General features: G+C 50.5%; 1 protein-coding gene across 1 annotated transcript in view; it reads right to left on the bottom strand.

Annotated features, from left to right (window-relative positions):
- KIAA0319L (KIAA0319 like) overlaps positions 1–26,492 on the bottom strand; it is a 941,156-nt gene that overhangs the window by 316,151 nt on the left and 598,513 nt on the right. The window contains exons 8-10 of the mRNA XM_085647985.1: positions 4,877–4,969; positions 3,444–3,576; positions 3,098–3,326 (exon numbers count right to left, since the gene is read on the bottom strand). Of these exons, the coding sequence (XP_085504111.1) occupies positions 3,098–3,326; positions 3,444–3,576; positions 4,877–4,969 (455 nt within the window). The remainder of the gene's footprint in view (positions 1–3,097; positions 3,327–3,443; positions 3,577–4,876; positions 4,970–26,492) is intronic.

Below are 26,492 nucleotides of genomic sequence, written 5' to 3'. Positions count from 1 at the left end.
CCACTGGCAAAGAAAAATATGCTCACTGATACAAAGCTGATGATATATTCCATATGGGTACCCCAATATAGGCTCAGGTAACATTGTAACCTTTCACCTATACTCTCCTACTCTCCCCTACATTACATTACATTACACACACATGTTCCTAATACATTAGAAACACAGAAGAGTGAGGAGCGGCAGGCAGCACACTAAGAAATAAACTAGAGACCTTAATTGCACAATGGTACATGTAAGGTGTACGCGCCTACCAAAGTGATATACTAATCTATGGTGTAGGGGCATTTTTTCTGTATACTTGATAATCTTGATCCCGCCCATCACCTGAACAGGATCACCCCCTGTATGTTAGACAGTGGCATGAAACCAGGCACTGCCCATCAGGTAACGGCATCTGCAGTCGAGACTTGTATACAAGTACTATTTCTACCTGCCTGCACAGTTACGGAGGCGAAGTTCTGGCCTTCCATAAAGCTTTCCAATGTGTACATTGATGCTTTGAGCAGACTGAAAGCCTTATTGTTCCACAAGGATGTAACCTTAACATCGGAAAAGGAGACGAGCAGTCATGCGATGCTTCAGCTCCTGGGGATCTGGATCTTGGATCGACTTCTGCGCACTGGCTTTTCCTCCTTCGGCTACTAAGGGTGATGGATTGGAACACATTTGCTCTTTGGATCTGCTCCAATTAGTGCCTCTGAGAACATCGTCTCCGGTTGCCGGGATCAACAATATTCGGTCTACCTCTAGGAACACAAACCTTCTGACAGTTTCGAGACGTGGAAACCTATTATTTTTTGTTTTTATGCTAAATTGGTCTTAAATGATTATTTTTCTCCAATGATTGCTTGATTTGAATATTTTAAGACTGTGGCTTTTGCTATACTCTTGGTTTAAAGCAGTACATTGCTCTTTACGAATTTAGTTTTTATGGATATTTTACCTTATGTTTTAGCATAGTTTTGATAGCTTTTATCATCTCTCATCCAAGGAGTGGGTGTCACGTGGTTAGGAAAGGCCTGGTAAGAGACATCATCATTCTACATGCTCGTGTTTCTTAATCTGCCTTATTTTTTACACCGTGCCTTTTGACATACATTTGCTTGCTTGTCTGTGCAGGATAATATTCTGTGAATCTGCACTGCTTACATTTCCACTTCCTAGGCACCCTATCAAGAGACCTTGAACATTTAGTACAAGGGATAAAGTTCACTTGCGCAAATGTTGTTGCATATTGTTGTCCTGTAGGTGATGAAGCTATCACAATAGGATAATCAATGGCGGCCTGACTGGGGCTTCGGAATTGCAGCATGGGTGTTATTATATTTACAGCATCGCTTCCTTGTTTAAGAAAGAGGAGCATTTCGCTGACACTGCAAGAGTGCTGTATGATGGAATTCCAGCCCAGCCGATACCCGTTTACCCTGCGAAGAGGGCTATCCAGCTTACCAACAAGAAGGGAAACCTGATGATACTTGCCCACAGGTAATGGGGAGTCAGACCACCTGACAGGGATTTGGCAGATCAACCACCCTAGGGTTATTAGGTTCGGAAGTGCTCAGAAGAACTACTCTATAATACATTATTATATGCCAGCATGTATTCATTGCTATAAAACAATGGTGGAAATGTTAATCTTTTTCACTATTCTCATACTGCTAACTACATTACTCTGTTTCATTCTACTGATTATCACTGTAGATGCATTTCATACAAGAATCACAATGCTTTAATAAACATTGAAAGGCCTTGATGAGTATTTCTTGTGCATTGCTCTGGGTATGCATGAGTAACTAAACAAAAGGGTCCTAGAACTGTTATCATGATTTCCTTGGGGGGAGGGGGGGGGCGGGGGTCAGGGTTATCATGTTCGAGGTTGCACACACATTTGTTACCCTGTAAGGTTAAGGGTGCAGGTGGTGTACTGTGAGCTAGCTAGGATACAGACCAACAGATCCCATGGGTGTGCACAGAATCAGTCTGACACAATTCTGACGTTTATTTTGTCTACCAAACACACATGTTGTAACAGAGAGCTACAAGCTGTATGACAGCCATTGCCAGAAACTTGGGCCGTAAAAGCACCGGCGCCGAGGGCTCCAGAGGTTACTCTGGAGCAGAGTCCAATTGAGGAGCCTCTGGGGTCAAATCAAATTACTCCAGTTTAGAGAAAAGAGAGCGACAGAGATTTACCATTACCATTTCTTCTACTTCCTAGACCGTTTCATTTTTTTGCCTGTTGTGGAGAAGGATGGACATCTAGAGCGATGTCTCAAACTTCTGCGGAGTCAATGGTCCTCCATGGCCAGCTTAGCTTACCGCTCTTTTATGTCCTTCGGATGCATGCTGAGGCAAGCAGAGCAGGTCCGGCAATAATCTGAACCTAGACACCATATGAGCAGGGAGGTGGAGGAGGGGTCTGTAATGTAATTTGTCCCTCATAATCCCTGCAGGTTTTGAACCCTGATTTCTTGGGAGGAGACCTACTACAACTGTTTAAATTTTTCTGTACAGAAACTCCTCAAAGAGAGTGAAGCTTTGAGTCCGCATTGAAGATGTAGAAAAAAGGGAACTGATGTTCTTTCGCTGCTGCGGGTGCCTTATAGCCTCGGTGGTGCTGCCTGATGCCACTTCCAGGATTAGCCAAAACCAGAGACCACTGCCGGTGACTTAAGAGTGATGAAGTTTTCTGGATCGAGTCTGGCACCTGGGGTTGTTTTACTGGTTAGGAATTTGCAGGTAGAAGTATCCATAAGCATGAATTTTGCAATGCACTATTTGGCTTTGGGGCCTTGCTGGGCATGCAAAGCTGCAGGTTGGTGTGTCTAATGTGATCTGTTGGTACATGCTGAAGTATACTGATACTAATATGCATGTATCTAGAGTTGAAAAAATGAACCCAACTATATGGCTTAGAGCAGTAGTGACAGTATTATATGGTAACCCTAACATTGCTTCCTAGTTGATGGAGGCATGGCAACAACATACATCATTGTGTTTTTTACCATGACCTAATATGGCATTGTGATATAGAGGCTATTACTGTACATTATGTTTGCAATGCACACTGTCCACTCATCTAAGAAGCATTTACCTGCATTTCAACCACTTTTCCCTTGCTTTTTGGGCTGAGGGACCACTCATAGCTGGCAATGCCATGGTCATCCGTGCTCTCGTTTCCATACAGAGTAATGGAGTTCTTGGGCAGGGTGATCACTTGAATAGCTCCGGCATTCGCCACTGGGGGATAATCCACAGCTTTGCTCACAGTCAGGTTAGCGGTGGTGGAGTTGCTGGCACCATCAGAGTCCACAACAGTTAGACTTTAGGAGTAAGAAGTGAGAGAACAATAAAGATGAGTGGCAACTGCAGAAGTACTCAATGAGTAAACCGATGGGGAGAGGTTATGGTGTGCCCAGAGGTTTAGGCTTACTGCTCACCTGAACGTGTAATTCCCAGGGACCAGGTTTGTAAGCTTCAGAATGGCAGTATCAGCAGCCACTTTTTCTTCTCGCAAGGGTCCTTTCAGTTCTTCCCAGCGGTAGCTAACAATTTTGTCATCGTCTTTACTTTCTATATGAAAGAGAAATGTACAAAAAAAAAAAGCTGATTATGGCCCCAACATACTGGAAAACTGCAAACTTCAAAGGCACAACCCATGTATTTCTCGATGCGCTGTCAGTCATTCCTATGCAGGAAGTTTTGTTGCATCAGAGTAAATCACACTTTAGGGATAGGACATTTCACCTCACATCATACTCAAAATTAGGGGGCAGTAGTTGGCCATAAGTAGCTACTTTTGATCTACCACTGCATATCAGAGTTTGGTGGGACACCGTACTGAAGAGCAGTTCTGCCCAAAATCAACGCAGTAACAAATGAAACTATGTATTTGCTTAGTATTCAGGTATTATCTTATGCTTGAGAGAAGAACACTTCTGTTGGCTACACTAGGATAACAAATATTGCATGAAATCTGTGCTGCGGGCCAACTTCTCCAACCAAAGGCAGATATCAATTCCACCGTTAAAGGAAGAAGAGAGTCACTTGCCAGGTTCGGATTGATAAAGCAGGCACTTGGACAATGGACCGGAATCGGAGTTCCAGCTGTGAGCAGCTTTTCTAGCCAGAATGGTTGCCAATTTGGGCTGTCTGCGCTGTTCAGAAGACACCATTGGCTCAGTGGGGGCACCAGCAGCCTTACCGGAGGCAGAGGGCATCTTTTGCCTCCTTTTTACTAACGGGGTGGAGATGTAATTCCCAGTATCTCGCTGGAACGGCCCATTAATGAGTGAAGATTGAGCAGGGGCAGAGGGCCTGAGCAGAAGTCGCCTTACTTATATTCAGGTGTGGTTCACCATTGTAAACTAATTGGTGAACAATTAGGCCTGGCAGCATTGGCATTTTTTCATCTCAGTAAAGTTAAGAAAAAATGCCTTTTTTCATTTATACTTCAAACAGTGAAGCAGAGTTTTGTGAAAAGGAACAATCTGCAAATGTGGGCCACCTTTATTTCTTTTTTTAGGGTGCCAGAGCCTATTTTTGATCCCAATCCAACTCTGTCGCATGCATATTTACTTCACAAGTCAAACAATACCACAAATCTGCTTTCAACCAACCCACACTACACTGCAACAACAAATGTTGACCTGCACAGAAAGAGTCAGTTCTTAAACATTTCCCAGAAAGGCATGAATCTGCCCTCCCTAGTCTACAATGACAAAAAAAATATCTTCAGCAAGGAAATCATCTATACTCCACAACTTATCGATAAAATCACAGACCTGCAGTCGCTCAATAGTCTAACATGCCTCATTCAGTTTCGTGACTCACTACCAAAAGAAAGACGTTCTTTAGCTAATTAAGTACTTACGGCTTCCGTCAATGACGGTGGAGGTGGTGGGAAGATTGATCACTTGGTAAGCAGGCGACACAACGGCCACTGGAGGCTGGTTCACTCTGGGCTCTGTGAAAAAACAAATCTCTCTTTAACAAACATAAAAATAAGTACAAATTTAAATCAAGGTCCTCTCTAAGTGCACCTAAACAACTAATGCCTCATGAAAGGTGCTCATAAAGACCACACATAAGGTTCTTTGAAGCATAGACTATATGTTGGAATCTGAATTATGTCACTAATGTACCCTATTCTACAACTTTATGGAGAGTAGCATTCTCTCTCAAAGCTATGAATTAAGTCTTTAAACTTGTTTTTGGCATATAAGAGAACAAGCATGACTAGTATATTCTCAACACCTTGTCAATCGGTCACTCCGTTATAAACACTTTAATATGTCAGTATTTCTTTTGTTACATTGTTTCCATTGTTTCTGCAAGACAACGTTTTCCTTGTAGTTCCTTACTTTGCAATACAAATGATATCATAAACTATCTGATTCTGCAATCTGAATGGCAAAGACTAAGGAAATGCTCAACTGAGAGCACTGAGATCAGCTATTCAGTTTGTTTTATTGGAGTACTTTGTGCCACTCTTTTTGTACAAGGTGAAATAAGTTGGTGCCAAGTAGTTCAAGTTCTTTGCAAAGTGCTACACAAAAGTTGCCAAAGTCTTTCAGTTAAGTGGGCACGAGGAAGGAAATACTGGAGTACAGATATGCCATGGTAGTGGCAAATATAAAAAATGTATTATGAACGTTTCAAGGTTTCTGGGTGTGCCAGTCTGGTCATGCCTGGTAAGACCCCAACTCCACATATTATACCCATGTGAAATTCATGTTAATATGTACCACTGAAGTAAGTGGTCAGTTATAAATGGAAACTCTTCTACTGGTTTGGGATTTTTGGAGTAGGATAGATAGGAATAATAAAAAGGATCTCCATTCATTCATTCATTACTACAGTAAATGTAATCTACTAAAACGATGCCCCAACTAGAAGCACACAAGGTGACTAAAAACACACGACTGATGGATTTTAGTGGTGTATGGGCCATGGTTTATATATGTAACAAAAGCTCCCTTGGTTTAATTTTTTTAAGGATACAGCAAGTCCCAGAGGAGTTCCGTGACTATATAGAGAAATTAAGCCGAAGGCAGAGTTCCTAAATATGGCCATGGAAGTCCAAGGTGGCTTGTGATAGGTTTATAATGTATAGCAGGGGTTACTTTGTTCCTTAAAATGCATGGTCACGCCATAACCTTTCCCTGAAACCACTTATATCCTTGGTGTGGTTGTTTTTATATCAAAGATATACAAGTTTGTAAACATGAAGAATAAAAATAGACTGTAGTGGTAAATGAAACACACCAAAAAGCAGTTGGATATTTGTTGCAAAAAGATATTAAAATCAGTTTAGTGCAAGTCAGATTTTTTTTTTAAATTACTGTAGCTCAGAATGCACAGAAACATGTAGAGAGATTCTACCTTTTCTATTAATAACCACTGCGTGGAAAAATGAAAGATGTTTACATAAACATCTACTGCCTGCTTATCATTGGTCACCTAGAAAAACAGAGTAGAAGGAGGAAAAAGCACATTTCTTTTTAGTTTTTAGGTCTCCTTTGAGACTTTTTGTTTTCTAAAGGTGGGCTTAGAGGCCACCCATTGCTTATCATTGGTTGCCTTCATTGCCACTCTCATTTACACGCTTCTTATTGGTCAGCTTCTGTAGGCTGCTTTGCTCTTCATGGTTATTCCCCTCACCTGCAGCATGAAACGCGTTACTTACCTGTAACAGCAGTTATCCAGTATTGGTGTCTTTCATAGATTCACATGCCTGAATCATTCCCCGTCGTCGAGACGGGAGCCTCCGGTACATAAAAAAGTAATGTCCTATAGACATACATAGAGAAAAATAGGCCTAAGGGCCTCCCCTTAGCCGCCTATCATAGTCCTTATGTAAAAAGGACCAAACTCCTAGAGCCAGCCAATCAGCTATCACCTCCCTCTAGAACCTTCCTGGCAGGAGCCTCAGTCCCTCAGATTTTCGTACGCACCAAGCTAGGTAGGCGTAATATAGTTAGAGAGAGGTGTGAGTCCTTCCAGGGGAGGCGGGAGGGTTGCATGTGAATCTATGAAAGACACCAATACTGGATAACTGCTGTTACAGGTAAGTAACGAGTTTCTTATCCAGTATTAGGGGTGTCTTTCATAGATTCACATGCCTGAATCAGTGTAGTTAGCAATACATTATGCACATTTCTGATGTTACATGCCATAAAGGTATTTGAGATAATACAGCATTATCATAACAGTTCGAAACATTGGCATACATCAAAATAGTAAAACAGTAAAGGATGTGCATACCAGGAAGGCGGGTTGTTGGAAGGCTCACCTCACTGGAATAGATGGCGAAGCACCGCCTGGCCCACTGCCGCATCCCTCGTAAGCTCGGCATCCAGGCAGTAGTGTCTGGAGGAACAAGTTACTAACCTTCGGTAACGATGTATCTGTAAGAAACATTAGTTAGTTAGATTCCTCACCTTAGAATATCCCCAGGCGTCAGACTGGATCCGGAAGATTTTTCGTCAGCAATACCCCTTGCGCGTCGCTAGGCGTCGTCTGCGGCTCCGCGTCCGTCGTCGGCGTCGTGCGCCGGGATGACGTCGTCGGAGTACTTAGACGCCGCCCTCGCGCGCTGACGTCAGTTCTTGTACATAGCCTTCCGCGCCAGGAACGCAGAGCCATGCAAAGACCGACACTGGTGCCAAAAATAAAATCTAGGGGCCTGAAAGGACAACCTTAACCCTAGATGTCAGTTCGTAGAACGGGGAGGATGGGTGGGTCGGTGAGGAATCTAACTAACTAATGTTTCTTACAGATACATCGTTACCGAAGGTTAGTAACTTGTTCATCTGAAAGAAACACGTTAGTTAGATTCCTCACCTTAGAATAGATACCCAAGCAATACCATCCCCGGTGGTGGGTCTGCGAACCAAGATCACACCAGAAAGTCCTGGAGGACAGAACGGCCAAAGAAGCCATCCCTCCGGACTTGGCTGTCAAGGCAATAATGCCTGGCAAACGTGTGTAGCGAAGCCCACGTCGCCGCCTGACAGATGTCCTGCAAAGGGACTCCCCGTCCCAAGGCAGTAGTAGCCGCCGTGACCCGAGTAGAATGGGCGCGCAGCCCAACAGGAGGGTCCTTTTTAGCCAAGGAATAGCAGATTTTTATACACAAAACGACCCACCGAGAGATGGTTCGTTTGTGCACAGCTTTCCCCTTCTTAGCGCCCACGTACCCAACAAAAAGCTGGTCGTCCACCCGGAACTGTTTTGTGCGGTCCAGATAAAAGGAGAGCGCACGTTTTGGGTCCAGACGGTGGAGCCTCTCTTCCTCTTTGGAAGGATGCGGAGGCGGAAAGAAGGTGGGCAAGGTGACAGACTGCCCAAGGTGAAATGGAGTCACCACTTTAGGAAGAAAGGAGGGACGAGGCCGAAGGACAACCTTGTCCGGATGAACAGATAGAAAAGGAGGCTTTGAAGATAAAGCCTGGAGCTCACTCACCCGTCTAGCCGAGGTGATGGCTACCAGAAAAGCAGTCTTTAGAGTTAGAAGACGAAGAGGGCAATTGTGAAGAGGCTCGAAGGGAGCGCACATCAGGAATGTCAAAACCAGATTCAAGTCCCACTGAGGCATTACAAAAGGGACAGGAGGGAACGTGTGTGTAATGCCTTTGAGAAAGCGTGACACCACAGGGGACTTGAAAAGAGAAGGCTGATCAGGAAGCCGCAAGAAGGCGGAGAGGGCAGCAAGATAACCTTTCAGGGTGCCCAGGGCAGAGCCCTGCCGGGCCAGAGAAAGAAGGAAGAGGAGAACCTCAGAAAGAGGGGCGGAAAGGGGATCCACAGCCTTTGCTGTGCACCATGCCACAAATTTGTTCCACCGGCAGGCGTATACCGACTTTGTGGAGGGACGCCTGGCTGCCAGAATGATATCACAGACTTCAGGAGGCAAGTCAAATGGCATCAACTGCCGCCGCTCAATCTCCACGCATGGAGGTGGAGGCTGGACAGGTTCGGGTGGAGGACCGTCCCCTGCTGCTGCGACAGAAGATCCTCCCGAAGGGGCAGACGTATCGGGGGATCGGTCAACAGACTGAGTAGCTCGGGATACCAGTATCTTCGTGCCCAATCCGGAGCCACCAAGATGACTTGGGCCCGGTCGCGCCTGATCTTCTTCAGCACTCTGGGCAGAAGTGGTATAGGCGGAAAGGCGTACAACAGACCGCAACTCCACTCGTGACGAAAAGCGTCGCCGAGCGAGTGCCGCCTTGGAAATTCCAACGCGCAGAACTGCTGACATTGCGCGTTCTCTTCGGTGGCGAATAGATCTAACCAAGGCTCTCCCCACTGCTGAAAGAGGCCTTGCACCACTTCGGAGTTCAGACGCCATTCGTGATCCATCATGCACCGGCGGCTGAGTTCGTCTGCTCTGGCGTTCAGAGAGCCCGCCAGATGTTGAACCACCAGGGTGACGCCCTGGTGTTCCAGCCATGTCCAGAGGCGCAGAGCCTCCTGACAAAGGGTCCACGACCCCACCCCGCCCTGTTTGTTGCAGTACCACATGGCGGTGGTGTTGTCCGTGAACACCTGCACGACACTTCCCCTGACAGAGGGAAGGAAGGCTTTCAGTGCAAGCCGGATCGCTCTCAACTCCAACAGGTTGATGTGGAGACGAGACTCCGCCGGAGACCAGAGGCCTCTGATCTCCGCCTCCCCCATATGGCCACCCCATCCCAGGAGGGACGCATCCGTCACTACGACATGCTCCGGTTGGGGAAGGGAGAGGCTCTTGCCCTTGACCCACTCGCGGTCCGTGAGCCACCACTGCAACTGCTGTGCAGTACCCTCCGAGATCAAGACATGGTCGGACAGGTTGCCGTGATGCTGGGCCCACTGAAACTTCAGGTCCCACTGCAGAGCCCGCATGCGCCGCCTGGCGTGATGCACTAGTAGGATGCAGGAGGCCATCAGCCCCAGAAGCCGCAACCCTAGCCTGACCGAAACCCGGGATAGAGGCCGAAAGATGGGAATCAGGGCCTGTATATCCCGGACCCGCTGTTCCGGAGGATGGACCCGGAACTGCGCCGAATCGAGAACCGCTCCGATGAAGAGGAGCTTCTGAGAGGGACTCAAGTGTGACTTCGGCACGTTGATGGAAAACCCCAGCAAATGCAGGAGATCCGCCGTAGTCTGGAGGTGGGAGACGACTGCCTGGGGCGAGCCCGCCTTCAACAACCAGTCGTCGAGATAGGGGAAGACTGGGACCCCTGATCTGCGCAGATGAGCTGCGACCACCGCCATCACTTTCGTGAACACCCGAGGGGCACTGGTGAGGCCGAAGGGGAGCACGGTAAACTGAAAGTGCTCTTGGCCCACCGTGAACCGCAGGTAACGCCGGTGGGCCGGCAGGACGGGGATATGGAAATATGCGTCCTGCAAGTCCAACGCTACCATCCAGTCTCCAGGGTCTAGGGCAGCTAAAACCTGAGCCAACGTTAGCATCTTGAACCTTTCCTTTCGGAGGAAGGCATTGACGTTCCGGAGGTCCAAGATAGGGCGCAGGCCCCCCTTGCCCTTCTTGGGAACCAGAAAGTAGTGGGAATAACAACCACGACCTACTTCTGGACTCGGAACGCGCTCGACGGCCCCCTTGGCCAAGAGAGCCGAAACTTCCTCGCGGAGAAGATCCAAATGATCCCCCGAGATACGGTGGTGCTGTGGTGGCATGGCTGGAGGGGTCGTCTCGAAGGGGAGGGAGTAGCCCCTTCGGACGATTTGCAGCACCCACCTGTCCGATGTTATGGACCGCCAGTGGAGCAGGTGATGGCGAACTCTGCCGCCCACTGGCGTGGTATGGGCCTGAAAGCTCGGACTAGGAAGGCTTTGAGGCGGATGCTGCCGGGGTGGATGTGGGCTGACCACGTCGTCCTCCATTTCCGCCACGGCGGAAGCCACGTCCGCGACCGCGCGCAGGTTGGTTCTGCGGCTGGTGGCTTTGCGGACGTGAGGAGGCGCCCCTTCCTTGGCCACGAAAGGGGCGAAAAGCGGAGGTGTGCGCCCGCGGAGCCGAGAGGCCCAAGGACTTGGCCGTAGCCCGGGAGTCCTTAAAACGGTTCAGCGCACTGTCCGCCTTCTCACCAAACAGGCGAGTGCCATCAAAGGGCATGTCCATGAGGGTGTTCTGGACATCCCCGGAAAACGACGTGGACCGCATCCAGGCGTGGCGGCGGAGCGCCACCGTGGTGGAAATCGCCCGACCTAGCGAGTCCGTGGTGTCAAGCCCACATCTTATGGCGTGCCGTGCTGCATCCCTCCCATCGGCCAAAGCCTGGGTAAGACGCGTCCGGACCTCCTCCGGACACAGGGGCAGCACGTCCTCCACCGTATCCCACAGGGAATGGGAATAACGGTCCAAGAGACAGGCGGTATTTAAGGACCGCAGGCCCAAACTAAGGGACGAGAACAGTTTCTTGCCAAACTGCTCGAGTCTCTTGGAATCCCGGTCCGGCGGAGCGGTCGGGAAGGAGGACTGGGAAGTAGAGGCCTGGATAACCAGACTCTCGGGGGTGGGGTGTTGGGACAGGAAACTGAGGTCGCCCGGAGCAGGGCGGTGGCGCCTGGCAACGTTCCTATCCACAGGAGGAACTGTGGAGGGCTTGGACCAGGTGCCCTGCAGAACGTCAGTGAGGGCCTCGTTGAACGGCAGCAGAGGCTCAGTGGAGCTTGCTGAGGTTTGAAGCACCTCAGTGAGGATGTTGGTCCTCACAGCCACGGCAGGCAACTCGAGCCCAAGGGCCTCAGCCGCCTTGCGCAGCACCGCAGAAAATGCCGCACCCTCCTCCGAAGCCACGGTCGGAGGAGAAGTGAATCCAGCGTCTGGCGAGGTGTCCAGTCCGCTGGCCTCCCCCAGTTCATCTGCCCAGTCCTGAGAAAGCTGTGACTGAACAGCCAGAGGGTCCTCGAACCCCTCCCAGTCGCCCCCTTCTTCCGATTCCTGATAAACAGGAGGAATGATCGGAACCGGACTGTAGAGATGGTAGGTCTCAAGCGGCGTCGGATGCGGCGTCGGCGGACGCCGTGCCGGCGTCGGGTCCGGATGAGGGCTAAACCGGGGCGTCGGCGTCACAGGCGTCGGCGTCGGTGGCGCCGGTGACGGCGTCGGTGGTTCAGGCGTCGGCGCCGGTGGAGGAGTGACAAGGTCAACCGGCGTCGACTGGGGCCCAGGCAAGGGCCCCGCGGGGACCTGCGACGTCGAGACCGGAGTCGTCGACGGCGCCGGGGCCGGAGCCGCCGGCACGCGAGGTCGCCCAGTCGAGTCCGCGGGGCCCGAAGGCGCGCCAGCGGGCGTCGACGGCGGGGCCAGGCTCCTCATGGCCGAGAGGAAGGCACTGATCTCCGCCGGCGCCGCATCAGCCCCAGGGACCGGAAGGTATGGGGGCGGACGCGGCACCTGCGGCTCCGCCGGAGCCGCGGGGGTGGAACCACTTGGACCCTCGGCCGAGTCGCGCGACCGGCGAGGGGAGTCCGAAGAGCGATGTCGCCGCTTCGACTTCTTAGAGTGTTTAGACTTACCCGACGACTTGGAGCCCGACGAGCGATGGTGGCGTCGGCTAGGGCTCCGCGAGCGATCCTTGGACCTCCTCCTGGACCGGGATCGCGCACGACGCGGAGCCGAGTGGCGAAGCTCCAGAAGCTTGCGGGACCGCTCCCGCCTAGCCTTCGAAGTCAGGGCCTGACAGTCGTTGCACGACTCCGCGTCGTGGTCGAGGCCTAAGCAGTAGAGGCACCGGCGGTGGTGATCGGTCACCGACATCAGTCGATGACAATCTTCACAAGCCTTGAACCCAGGCATCCTACCGGCACCAGATGTCGACAGACAAGGATCAAAAATGATCAAAAAGATTTAGTCAAAAAAGACTAAAAGGGGTAGCTCTCCCGGATCTGCGCTTACTGGCGCGGAAAAAAGAAGAACTGACGTCAGCGCGCGAGGGCGGCGTCTAAGTACTCCGACGACGTCATCCCGGCGCACGACGCCGACGACGGACGCGGAGCCGCAGACGACGCCTAGCGACGCGCAAGGGGTATTGCTGACGAAAAATCTTCCGGATCCAGTCTGACGCCTGGGGATATTCTAAGGTGAGGAATCTAACTAACGTGTTTCTTTCAGATAAGGTATGCGGTGACTTCCACGTCGCCGCTCTACAGATGTCCAAAATCGGCACTCCAGCGAACAGCGCTGCTGATGTGGACATCGCTCTGGTGGAGTGTGCTTCCACCCTGTCTCGCAACGGGCGTCCGGCCCCTTCATGGCAGAACGCTATTGCAGAAGAAATCCACCTTGAAATGCTCTGTTTTGTGAGAGGCATACCCAGCCTTGGTCTGCTGTAGGCCACGAATAGCTGCGAAGACTTTCTGAAGGTTTTTGTCTTGTCTATATAAAACTTAAGACACCGTTTGAGATCCAGAGAATGGAGCGTCCTCTCTGCTGCCGTGGTAGGGTTGGCAAAGAAGGAGCGCAGGACCACCGGCTCGTTGAGGTGAAAGTCTGAAGGCACTTTCGGTATGAACTTGGGATTTGTCCTCAGCACCACCCTGTCCTGTTTGAACTGCATGAAGGGCTCCTGAATGGAGAGAGCTTGCAACTCGCTGACTCTCCTGGCAGATGTGAGCGCAAGTAATAGAGCCGTTTTCCATGAGATGTACTTGATGGAGGCTCGGTGAATGGGCTCAAAGGGGTGCTTCATGAGTTGGTTAAGGACCAAGTTGAGGTGCCATGTCGGTGGGACCAGTCGGGGCCTTGGAAAGGACCTATAAAGACCCTTAAGGAACTGTTTAACAAGTCTGCTGGACCAGAGGGACGGGCCTTGAAAAGTCCTGGTAAAACGTGAAATCGCCGCTAGATGCACCTTTATGGATGCATGCGCTAATCCGGACTGTGCCAAGTGCAGGAGATATGGCAATATCTGCTCAGGTGTGATATGAAGTGGTCTCAGGCCCTTCTCCGAGCACCAGACGCAGAAGCGCTTCCATTTGAGGGAGTAGGTTTTGTTGGTACTGTCCGCCCTCGCTTTTGCTAGCACATCCCTGCAGTCCTGCGGGATGTTCAAATGGCAGAACTCTCTGTGCTCAGGAGCCAGGCCGATAACCTGAGCGATTGGAGGTTCGGGTATTGCACCTGCCCGTTGGACATCGTCAGTAGGTTCGGGTGTTGTGTTAGACGAATCGGCGTCCTGATGGAGAGGCGATGAAGGTCCGAGAACCAGTGCTGCCTCGGCCAGTACGGGGCGATCAGAATTAGTGTACAGGGCTCCGCCTTCATTTTCCTGAGGACCCTGGGAATCATCGGGAACGGTGGAAAAGCGTACGCAAATACGCTGAACCAGCCTATGGAAAAGGCATTTCCGAGCGACTCCGGTTGGGGATGCCAGCTTGCGTAGCTTGGGCATTTGGCGTTCTCCCTGGTGGCAAACAGGTCGATTCTTGGGGCTCCCCATTCCGAGAATACGTGTGTTAATGCACTCTCGTCGAGCTCCCATTCGTGGGAGAGAGATTTCTGCCTGCTTAGGGCGTCCGCAATGGTGTTGTCCTTTCCCGGGACGTAGTCCGCCCTGAGCGTAATCCTCTGGAGAACAAGCCAGTTCCAGATCTTCTGCGATTCGCGCGATAGCGTGAGCGAACGCGTTCCTCCCTGTTTGTTCAGGTAATGCATCGTCGTGGTGTTGTCCGTTCTGACGAGCACCTGAGAGTTCTGGATGCGTGGTAAAAAGGCCTGCAGAGCTAGATACACAGCCCTCAACTCCAGCAGATTTATATGGAGGCGTTGCTCCTGATCCGACCATTTGCCGCTGACTCTGAGGTCCTGAAGGACAGCTCACCAACCCGCTAGAGATGCATCTGTGGTGATCACCAGTGGTGCTGCTGGCAGCAGGAACGGTAGTCCTCTCGAGAGGTTTCTGGTATCCTTCCACCACTCGAGACTCCTGGATATTTGCGGTGTTATGCTTATATTGTCCTCGAACGAACCTGCACTCTGAGTCCACTGGTTCGAAAGAGCCTCCTGCAGAGGGCGCATCCGCAGCCTGCAGTGAGGGATGAGTAGTATACAGGAAGACATCATCCCCAGGAGTGACTTGAAGGTGCGAACTCTCAGGGATTTCCTTGATTGCACCGTTTTGGCCAGGGATATGATCCTGTGTTTTCTCTCGTCTGAGGGAAATGCTCTTGCGCATTCCGTATTCAAGGTAGCCCCGAGGAAGGTAATGCTTCTCGTTGGGGACATATGCGATTTCTGAAGGTTGAGCGTCAATCCTAGATGTTGGAAAAGATTGGTACAAGCGTTGAAGGATTTGGTTGCGCCTACGGCCGTAGGCGCCTTGACCAGCCAGTCGTCTAGGTAGGGGAAAACTTGGTGACCCATTTGACGTAGGAAAGCTGCCACAGGAGAAAGGCACTTGGTGAAAATCCGCGGAGCGGATTTGAGGCCAAACGGAAGGACCTTGAACTGGTAGTGTTGTCCTGCCACTTCGAAACGTAGAAACTTTCTGTGCCCTTTGAGTATCGGGATGTGATAGTAAGCATCCTGAAGATCCAAGGATGTCATGAAGTCTCCTTCCTCCAGAATGCCTAGGATTTCTTGGAGCGTCACCATCCTGAACGACTGACTCTTTAGGAAGGAGTTGAGTGCTCTGAGGTCCAGGATGGGCCTCCACTTCTTTTCTTTCTTGCGTATCAGAAAGAAACGGGAGTAGAAACCCTTCTCCCTCTGAGCTGATGGAACTCGCTCTATTGCTCCCTTCCTTAACATCTCCGATATCTCCCGGAGCAGCAGCCGCAGATGTCTGTGTGGAGACTTGCGGGGAGGGGTTGCAGGCGGGATGGCGGTAAATTCTAGGGAATGGCCGAATCTGAGGAGTTGGAGCACCCAACGATCTGAGGTGATGATGTGCCAATTTTTTAGGAAATGGGTCAATTTTCCTCCAATTTGTGAAGAAGAAGATGGTAGCTGGACTGGCTGGAGTAAGCGGTCACTGGCGTCCGCCGGTGCCCCTTTTCTGGTTCTTACCCCTGAAATTGGATCTTCCGTAAGATGATTGTCGGCCCTGTTGTTGCTTTTGCTGGTACTGGGTCCTATTCTGGAACGAATATGAGGACTTATTCTGGAATGATCCTCTGTAGGAAGACTGACCTCTAGACTTGTTGCCCCGAAAGGACTGGTTCCGTGCCTGTAAGGTTCCAAGCGCTCTAGCCGTGTCCGTGTCCTTTTTAATGGCCTGGAGCGCCTCGTCAATTTTATCTCCGAATAGATGCTGCCCATCGAAGGGCATATCTAGCACCTTCGTTTGCACTTCCTGCCTGAACGATGTTGCTTTGAGCCATCCTTGGCGGCGCAGGACTGCAGCCCCAGCCAGTTGGCGGAAGCCTGTCATGGCTACATCTATGGCGCAGTCGATGATCTCTGCCGCAGAAGACTGGCCTTCGGAAAGGAGTGCCTTTACCTCATCCTGTACGGCACTCGGAAGTTCTGCTAAGTATGGGGCAATATCCTCCCAAAGTTGGCGGTTATAACGCCCTAAAAGGGCTATGGAATTGGCCACCTTGACGGTCATTGCCGAAGTGGTTGAAAACCTTTTGCCTATTGTGTCTAACTTTCTGCCCTCCTTGTCTGGTGGTGCTGACAGAGGTGAGGATGGATTTCGAGAATTTTTCTGGGCCGCTTGGGTCACGACAGAATCTGGCTTTGGGTGGCCAGTCAGGCAAGCTGGCGCCGTGGACGGTGCTTTATACTTCTTATCCAGGCGAGGAACGACCGCAGGAACTGAAGCTGGCGTCAGTATCAACTTCTTTCCCTGGTCCCAGAGGAAGTCAATGATAGGGATGGATTTGGCTGTCTTCTTCGTCTGCTCCTTAAAGTCATGGAGGAAGCATTCGGTTTCCGTCGACTCCATGACCATATGGAACCGCGTCGCAGCCCGTTCCACTAACTTATGAAAACCCCCGATATCCACAGGTGGTGAATCCGCCTGGTGCGGTTGTGGGGAAGGTGGTGAAGATGCTACATAGTCCTCCTGCTCATCGTCATCCTGGTCCGTCAGGTCTCCCTGGACCTCACCTTCCTCCATCTCCTCAGCCTCCTCATCCGTTGAGTCTATCACCTGAGGTGGCGGCTCGTGGCAGACCTGCGTTACCGGCCGTGATTGCCTTGGGGCTGTCGCTGGGGTGTTCGTAGCTGGCACTGGGACCCCTGTATCCTGTCTTGGTGGTTCCGGGAAACGTTGTTTGTAATCCCTGATCAGGAACTTGAGGTCCTTAACTATTGCCAGAGGGAGGCAGACCATTGGGGTGACCTCCGTGCGGACTTGTTCCTGGACGGGGCGCTCCTGCGCGCCTGAATCTTCCTGCTCCTCGTCCGTGCTTTGGCATTTGACAAACAGCTCAGAAGGGGAAGTAGCCTGTTGGAAGAACTCTTCTTCGGACTCTTCACTCTGCAGGATCTCCAGAGGTAAATTGGTTTGGACCTTGCTTGGAGATGTTGTTTCCGGGGTAATCTGTGGTCTGGAAGCAGATCCTTGCACAGAAATCGCCGTGGTTTTCCGTCCCACGGACGACGACGACGTTCCCGTCGACGGCTCGGCTGTCACCAACGGCGTCCCCATCGACGATATTTTCCTCGTCGACGAAGTCCTCGTCGACGATGTGGTCGTAGACGATTCAGTCGTCGTCGACGCCTTCGTCGTCGACGCTTCCGTCGTCGACGCTTCCGTCGTCGACGCCTTCGTCGTCGACACCTTCGTCGTCGACGCTTCCGTCGTCGACGCTTCCGTCGTCGACGCCTTCGTCGTCGACGCTTCCGTCGTCGACGCTTCCGTCGTCGACGCTTCCGTCGTCGACGCTTCCGTCGTCGACGCTTCCGTCGTCGTCGCTTTCGTCGTCGCTTTCGTCGTCGCTTTCGTCGACGATGCCTTGGTCGTCGACATCTTCGTCAACATCTTCGTCGACGATGCCTTCGTCGTCGACGCGCTCGTCATCAATATCCTCGTCGTCGACTCTTCCGTCGACGGAGGGCTCCTCGTCGACGAGGTCCTCGACGGGACTATCTTCGTCGTCGACGATGATTTAGACGACGGTTTCAGAAGTATAATAGACGAGATAGGGGTACCTGCAGACGATGATGATGGAGTCGTCGTCGTCGACGAGCGGGCCGACGCCGCTGTGGACGTGGACACCGTCGTCGTTGCTGTGGAGACGTGTCCTGATGGCCTTTTTTGCGCAGAGGATGGTGTCGCAATTTTTGAGGCCGACAGAGTAGGCTTCTTGAAAGTGAGAGAGACTTTACCAGACGCTGAGGATTTCGAAGATCTTGCCTCTGAAGACTTTTTGTGCGTCTTCTTAGGAGGAGCGTCTGAGGGGCCAGGAGATGTCACTCTCGGCCTCTTCAGGGAGACTTCAGAAGCTCCGGAAAAGCTCGCCTCTGAGGACACCACACTGTCTTTGTCCTTGAGCCTGTCCAGCCAGATAAGCAGGCGGCCCTCCCTGTCTCTCAAGGTCTTATGTGGAAAAGACCTACATATCTTGCAGTCCTTAGGGACGTGGTCCGGGTAAAGGCAATACAAGCATAGTTCATGCTTGTCGTCCACATGAAGCCTCTTCTTCCCACATGAAGAGCAAGCCCTGAAAAGGGCTTTCTTCTGGGAGTCAGACATGCCAGGAGTTGTAGATGAAATAAACACTCACTGCAGCAAAAAGAGGCCTGAAGTAGTCAGTGTTGAAATCCTGAAGAAGAAAGTCACCAAAAATCGTGAATAATCTGGTTTGAAAGAAATCCTGAGGAGAACTCAGGCTGGAGACTCCCTAGCACAACGTGCGGTAGAAAATCTGAGGGACTGAGGCTCCTGCCAGGAAGGTTCTAGAGGGAGGTGATAGCTGATTGGCTGGCTCTAGGAGTTTGGTCCTTTTTACATAAGGACTATGAAAGGCGGCTAAGGGGAGGCCCTTAGGCCTATTTTTCTCTATGTATGTCTATAGGACATTACTTTTTTATGTACCGGAGGCTCCCGTCTCGACGACGGGGAATGATTCAGGCATGTGAATCTATGAAAGACACCCCTAATACTGGATAAGGATGCATTGCTTGTGCATTTACATTGCTCAATTTTCGGCACTACTTTTTTTGTGTTTAAACACTATCAGAGTATGACTTTTTCAGTTAGCTCCATCCTAAAGTTCTCCCCTCTCCGTATTCCTACTCCGCCTGTGTTGCTTGACCCATTCCTCCCTTGCTAATCACTGTTACTTGCACCTGAGGTCCCAGTTATATGCTCAGATGCATCACCTGTGTTGCTGCTTGTGTAGCCACGCCTGTGTTACTGCTTATACCCTCTTCTGTGTTGCTGCTTGCCCTTACTCTCATCCATGTTGCTGCTTGCCCCACCTTAATTTCCTCATCCATGTTGCTGCTTGCCATGACCCTTACTCCCTTGTCCATGATTCTACTTGTCCCCAACCTCCATTCCTCCCTCGTCCGAGTTACTGCTTGCCCTTCCACAAGCCATAACAAGGAAAAAAAGGACTGACACAGACGCAGTGATTCGGCTGGTGTTCTATCATAGTTAGGTGTATGCTTAGAGGACTCTGTAAATGTTCTGGGTCCAGAAGTAAAGGTCTAATACTCTGTGACCTTGGAACAAAACTGGAAGAGCGGTGTAGCTCATACTGACTAACGTTTAAACATAGAGAATTCCAGCTTCAACCATTGTAACCGAGTACAAATTGAGTCCTTCTCCTTCGCCCTGCCATAACTGCGTCTGCCTACAGTATCCAAAAATAGTATTTGAAATTGTGATTCCCCAAATTGGGAAAAGTACATCTGTAAGCCATTGTGAGAAGTTGGCCTGATGTATGATGTCACTAGTTATAGTGTACACCTTATATCAGTCCAAATACCCTTATGGTGATTGGTTGTAAAGTCAACCTTATAGACCAGCTATCCTAGTGGTAGCATGGACAAGAGCAGTCTTAGGCTAAACTCTGAATGGCATGTGAAGCCAGCTGTGATACCATCTATAATCCCTTGAATACCAAATGAAAGGACACCACAACAGATATATATATAAAATAAAGTGTATTTATTCTAAGCAAACCCTCAGCACTCTTTATGAGTTTAGAGGTAAGTACAACACAGTCTTATTAATGCATACAGTAAGTCACACAGGTAAGTAATACAGTTAGGCCCTAGGGGCCACGCAAACCATATACTAAATAAGTGGTATAAGAACCACTGTCACGGAAATAGAATAGGCCTAGGCCTAGGGAATCGCTGGGGCTACACTACACTAGCGTTAGTTAGGGAGTGGGAGGCCCACGGGATTCGTGTGCAGAGTGGAAACACTCACGCGTAATGCGTAAAAGTCAATAGCAATGTTACAGTTTAGAAATAGATAGATTTAGGACACTTCCGGAGTAGCTAGGAAGTTGAGACTTGAAAACTAGACACTAGGATAGTCACTATCCTGATGAGCACCGGAGTACCCAAGTTACCTAGCCCACAGGCTGCGGGTGCATAGGGGTGAAGATGCGTCGTTTTCGTCGTCGACTCCTATGGATGCCTGAAGAAAGATGCTGACAGGCAGTCAGGGGAGAGTGTCCGGTGGATCCCAAGCCTGGGATCAAGAAGAGAAGAAACCTGCAAGCAGAGGGGACAGAGTCAAGGTCACTAGCCAGTGACCACGTGGAACCAGGAAGGAACCAGGCGATGTCGTGAAGAGTTGCAGGGGAAGGTGAAGCTTGTCGCTGGAGCCAGGAGGACCAGGAAGCGTCGAGGACGACCAGGACCAGGAGGCGAGCTGTCCCACGAAGGCTCTTGCTGTCGGCGGCGTCGAAGTTGGACTAGGACTCACCAAGCCTTGGCAAGCGGAACCCACGAAGAACAAGGGACTTGCTTCTGGTGCAGACCAGGAAGGTCTGGGGTGCTTCTTCTTTGCAGAGAAGCGGGAGCCAGTCTGGAGGAGCCAAACCAGCGCAGAAGATTTTAGGGAGCGTCGTCACAAAGGCCACTAGCCAGCGGGCAAGCAACCGGACAGACGCGGCAAGCAGGAAAATGCTGAAGGGCCCCACGCAGGACTCGTGGAGTGTGGGGGGCTGGTCTTCGGTGCAGATGGTGCTTGGGGTTGGGGCTTCTCAATCCCCGGTGCACAACTTCGAGGGTACCTCAGAAGCTGCGCTGTAAGTTACTAGCCACTTTTCCCAGGTAGCCGGTCCCACGTCGCTCGTCGCCTCCACGGATCTCAGCTCTGCTGCAGATGTGGATGAGGGTCGGAGAAGTCTGGAAATCAAGGCTCTGGTCGGGCTCTGCAGTCGGTTCCTCGTCGAACGTTTCACAAAGCAAAGGGTAGTCACTTGATGGTGCCTGTTTGCACAGGGTAGCCACTCCTTGGCTACAAGGGAGATTCTTCAGTCTTCTTCTTTCGTCGAATGTCGAAGGTCCAGAGTTTCTGTTCAGTTTTGCAGGTTCAGGATAATCTAAAGTCTTGAGGCCCAACTCCCACTCTTATACTAATCTGGGGGGCTGGGATACCTGCTAGGTCACGCCTTATGGGTGGGACCTGGGAGGGGGTGGTTACACCCACTTCCCTTTGTCCAGTTTCGCGCCAGAGCTGGGGCTGGAGTGCCCCAGCGCCGGTTTGAACTGGACTATGCAAGGAACACCTTGTGTGCCCCAGGCATGTCTCATTCCTTTCAGCCCACCCTGCCCCAATACACTAAAGGCTGTCTGGGGAGGTGCTAGCACCTCCCCAAGCAGGAAACCTATTGTCCAGGCCTCCCTGGCTGGGATCCCTCCCAGCAGCAGGAGGTCAGACTTGTGTCGTGGCAGCAGCATCCATTTTGTGATGCTGAGGCTTTGGTCAGAGGCTAACAGTTGAAGTATGATTTTAACATGTCTTTCCCTCTAGAAGGGGGGAATAATATTCTCATGTCCAGAAATGGCATGGGGGTATTATTCCCGAGTGTTAGACACCTTACACGACATGCTTTGATAAAGCCAAACCATAGTTACCATAACCGTCTAAGATTATAAGGCACTTTAAGAGTATATGGTAGGCTATATCATAGAACAGCTATAAGGACATGGTTCCGAAAGCTGCAGACAGGCTCAGCTCATGCTAGAGCACCATCTCACATGTTACCAAGCACTCTGCCTCCAGGATTGTCAAGGCCTGCCATAGGAGTGACTGATAGGTACACATGTGTCTATATGTAAGTTAGGTATAGGAATACTACACCTAAGCAAGGGGTGATTACACGACCTTGCCCCAGCTGAGTGATCAGCCAGTTGTGTCAAAATGGAAGGCCAGGCCAGGGGTGGCACAATACATGCTGCAGCCCCTGGTAGGCCTAGGGTACACCTATGCCCTGGGTACCTAGGGTACACTGTACAGGGGCCAATAAGGTGATCCTATCCAAATGGGTTATGCACCTAAAGTACATAGTAGTAATTTAGAGAGAGAACAGCAGGGCTGTGGGTCTGATTAGCAGGCCCACAGCCACATCTAAGTCGTAAACCAGTAAAGCAAAAGCAAAAAGTGGGGGTGAACATAGAAAGCAGACCCTACTCTCCTACACAACCCCCCCCCAAACTTAGGGACATTAAACTAACCTTGACCAGTTGAGTCTTCATGTTCTAAGTGGAAATATCTGGAGAGTCCATCTGCATTGGCATGGTCAGTCCCAGGTCTATGTTCCACTGTGAAGTCCATCCCCTGTAGGGAAATGGACCACCTAAGAAGTTTGGGATTTTCACCCTTCATCTGATTTAGCCACAAGAGGGGCTTATGGTCTGTCTGAATCTTGAAGTGAGTGCCAAACAAGTATGGCCTCAGCTTCTTCAGGGCCCAAACCACAGCAAAGGCCTCCCTCTCAATAGCTGACCAACGTTTCTCTCTAGAGGTCAGCCTTCTACTTATAAAAGCAATGGGCTGGTCTTGACCATCTACATTCAGTTGTGAAAGAACAGCTCCCACACCTAACTCAGAAGCATCTGTCTGGACAATGAACTCTTTGGAGTAGTCTGGACTTTTCAGAATAGGTGCACTGCACATGGCCTGCTTCAGGTCATCAAATGCTTTTTGACAGCTTGCTGTCCACTGAACTTTCTTTGGCATCTTCTTGGAGGTCAAGTCATTAAGTGGTGTCACTATGGACCCATAGTTCTTAACAAACTTTCTGTAGTACCCAGACAGGCCCAAGAAAGCTCTGACCTGAGTCTGGGTAGTTGGAGGAGCCCAGTCCTTTATGGTCTGGATCTTGCTCTCCAGTGGTTGAACCTGACCCCCACCAACTAGGTGGCCCAGGTATACAACCTTGCTCTGCCCTATCTGGCACTTAGTGGCCTTGATAGTGAGGCCTGCCTTTTGCAGGGCCTCTAAAACATTCCTCAGGTGGACCAGGTGATCCTCCCAGGTGGAGCTAAAGACAGCAATATCATCAAGATAAGCTGCACAATAATCATCCAACCCAGTAAGGACTTGATTCACCAGCCTTTGGAAAGTGGCAGGTGCATTCTTCAAACCAAAGGGCATTACCACAAATTGATAATGTCCTCCTGGGGTCGAGAAAGCAGTTTTGGCCTTTGCACTCTCAGCTAGTCTGATTTGCCAGTAGCCTGCTGTTAGGTCAAATGTGCTCAAAAACTTAGCAGCTGCCAGTCTGTCAATGAGCTCATCTGCCCTAGGTATTGGGTGGGCATCTGTCCTAGTGACAGCATTGAGACCTCTGTAATCCACGCAAAACCTCATCTCTCTCTTACCATCTTGGGTGTGAGGTTTTGGCACAAGGACTACAGGACTAGCCCAAGGGCTCTCTGAAGGTTCAATGACTCCCAGCTCCAACATCTTTTGTACCTCAACTTTTATGCAGTCCCTGACATGGTCAGGTTGCCTGTAGATTTTACTCTTCACAGGCAGACTGTCACCAGTGTCCACCTCATGGGTGCACCAGTTTGTCTGACTTGGGGTCAGAGAGAACATATGTCTGTAGGCCTGCAGAACTTGTCTGCAGTCCTGTTGCTGATGGACAGTGAGGCTGTCAGAAAAGACCACACCATCAACTGAGCCATCATCAGGGTTCTGAGTCAACAGGTCTGGGAGAGGGTCACTCTCTTCCTCCTGCCCCTCATCTGTAGCCATGAGTAGCCCCATGTCTGCCCTGTCAACATATGCCTTCAATCTGTTGACATGAAGCACCCTGTGGGGGCTTCTGGGAGTCCCAAGGTCCACCAAGTAGGTGACTTCTCCCTTTTTCTCAACAATAGTGTGGGGTCCAGACCATTTGTCTTGGAGTGCTGCTGGGGCCACTGGCTCCAACACCCACACTTTCTGTCCTGGCTGGTAAACAGTCAGTACAGCCTTTTGGTCATGCCAAGCTTTTTGGAGTTCTTGGCTTGCCTCAAGGTTTTTAGAAGCCTTCTTCATATACTCTGCCATCCTGGAGCGGAGACCAAGTACATAATCCACTATGTCTAGTTTGGGTTGTCTGAGAGGTCTCTCCCATCCTTCCTTCACCAAACACAGGGGTCCTCTTACAGGATGCCCAAACAAAAGCTCAAAAGGGCTGTAGCCAACCCCCTTTTGTGGGACCTCTCTGTAAGCAAACAGAAGGCAGGGTAAAAGGATGTCCCATCTTCGCCTAAGCTTGTCTGGTAATCCTTTTATCATTCCCTTTAGGGTCTTGTTGAATCTCTCAACAAGCCCATTGCACTGTGGGTGATAGGGTGTGGTGAACTTATAGTTAACACCACACTCCTTCCACATTGCAGTCAAGTATCCTGACATAAAGTTGGCACCTCTGTCAGAAATGACCTCCTTTGGAAAGCCCACTCTGGAGAATACTCCAAGCAGGGCCCTTGCCACAACAGGAGCCGTTGTGGTCCTCAGGGGAATTGCTTCTGGGTACCTGGTGGCATGGTCCACTATCACCAGTATGAATCTGTGCCCAGATGCTGTTTGTGGGTCCATTGGTCCTACAATATCTATGCCCACTCTTTCAAAGGGGACCCCCACCACAGGTAGTGGTATGAGGGGGGCCTTTGTGGTGCCACCTGATTTGCCACTGGCTTGGCAGGTGACACAGGAGCGACAAAACTCCTTAGTATCTTCTGACATATGGGGCCAGTGAAAGTGAGGGACAAGCCTGTCCCAAGTCTTGTTCTGGCCTAAATGTCCTGCAAGGGGAATATCATGGGCCAAGGTTAGAAGGAAGCCTCTGAACTTCAGTGGTATGACCAACCTCCTGGATGCACCAGGCTTGGGGTCTCTAGCCTCTGAGTACAGTAGCCCTTCATCCCAATACACTCTATGGGTACCTTGAGCATTCCCTGCAGCCTCAGCAGCAGCCAGCTGTCTGAGGGGTTCAAGAGAGGGGCAGTCTAATTGAGCCTGCCTCAGATCTGCCCTGGAAGGTCCCCCTGTCCCAAGAAACTCAACCTGATCAGGTTCAAGTTCTTCTAGGACAGTTCCTTCAGGGCTCTCAGAACCATCCTCCTGGGAGGGCTGATCCACCACCTGAGGCAGGGGGGAAGGCACAGCCTTAACCCTACTGCTCTTTCTCTTGGATTGTGACTGGTCCATAGTTTCAGGATCCAGCACTTGTTCAGTGTTGCACTTTTTGGCCTGTGACCTGGTCACAGCAAGGACATGTGCATCTATCCCCAGCATTTCTGCATGGGTCCTATACTCCACTTCAGACCAAACTGAAGTTTCAAGATCATTGCCCAGTAAACACTCTACAGGAAGGTCTGAACTAACAACAACTTTCTTGAGGCCAGTTACCCCTCCCCAGGAGAAGTTAACAATAGCCACACTATGGGAGGTAGTGGCATTGCTAGCGTTGGTCACTAGGTAATTCTCACCTAGTATGATCTGTCCAGGGTCCACAAAAGCAGGTGTCACCATTGTGACACTAGCCCCAGTGTCCCTGTAGGCCTGAGCCATTCTTTGGTTGATAAAAGGTGTCTGTCTGTACTTGCCCAGGTTACTGGGGCCTACAGTAGAGGACAAAGCTAAGTCCCCATCACAGATCAGGACAGCCTGAGTAGGCACTCTGACTAGGCCAGAATCCTCCTCAGTTCCCAGGGTTAACCCTACTACACCCTTTTGCTGGGAACCACCACTTACAGCTGAACTAGGGGGTACAGTTGCCTTAGGGGCAATGGTGGCTGGGGGCTTATCCTTTTTGGTGCACTCACTAAACCAATGTGAGGTAGACTTACAATAGTTGCACCATGGTTTCTTTTGGCCTTCTTTCTTCTTATCCTTTTTGGAACCACCCTCCCCCTGAGCCTTTTGGGGGCCTGGTGAAGACTTCTGGTCTTTTTGTTTCTGCTCATTACCCTTCTGGTCTGCCTTTTTCTGATCACCGCCCTGGTTCTGGTTTTTCTGCTTAACTCTAGTCCTGACCCATCTATCTGCCTTCTTTCCCAATTCTTGGGGAGAAGTCAGATCAGAATCAATCAGGTGTTGATGCAATAGCTGGTT

This window comes from Triturus cristatus, chromosome 3_2 (assembly GCF_964204655.1).
Source record: "Triturus cristatus chromosome 3_2, aTriCri1.1, whole genome shotgun sequence".
Classification (NCBI taxonomy): domain Eukaryota; kingdom Metazoa; phylum Chordata; class Amphibia; order Caudata; family Salamandridae; genus Triturus; species Triturus cristatus.
The sequence above is the reverse complement of the archived record's forward strand: the minus strand, read 5'-3'. Positions and strand labels throughout refer to the sequence as shown.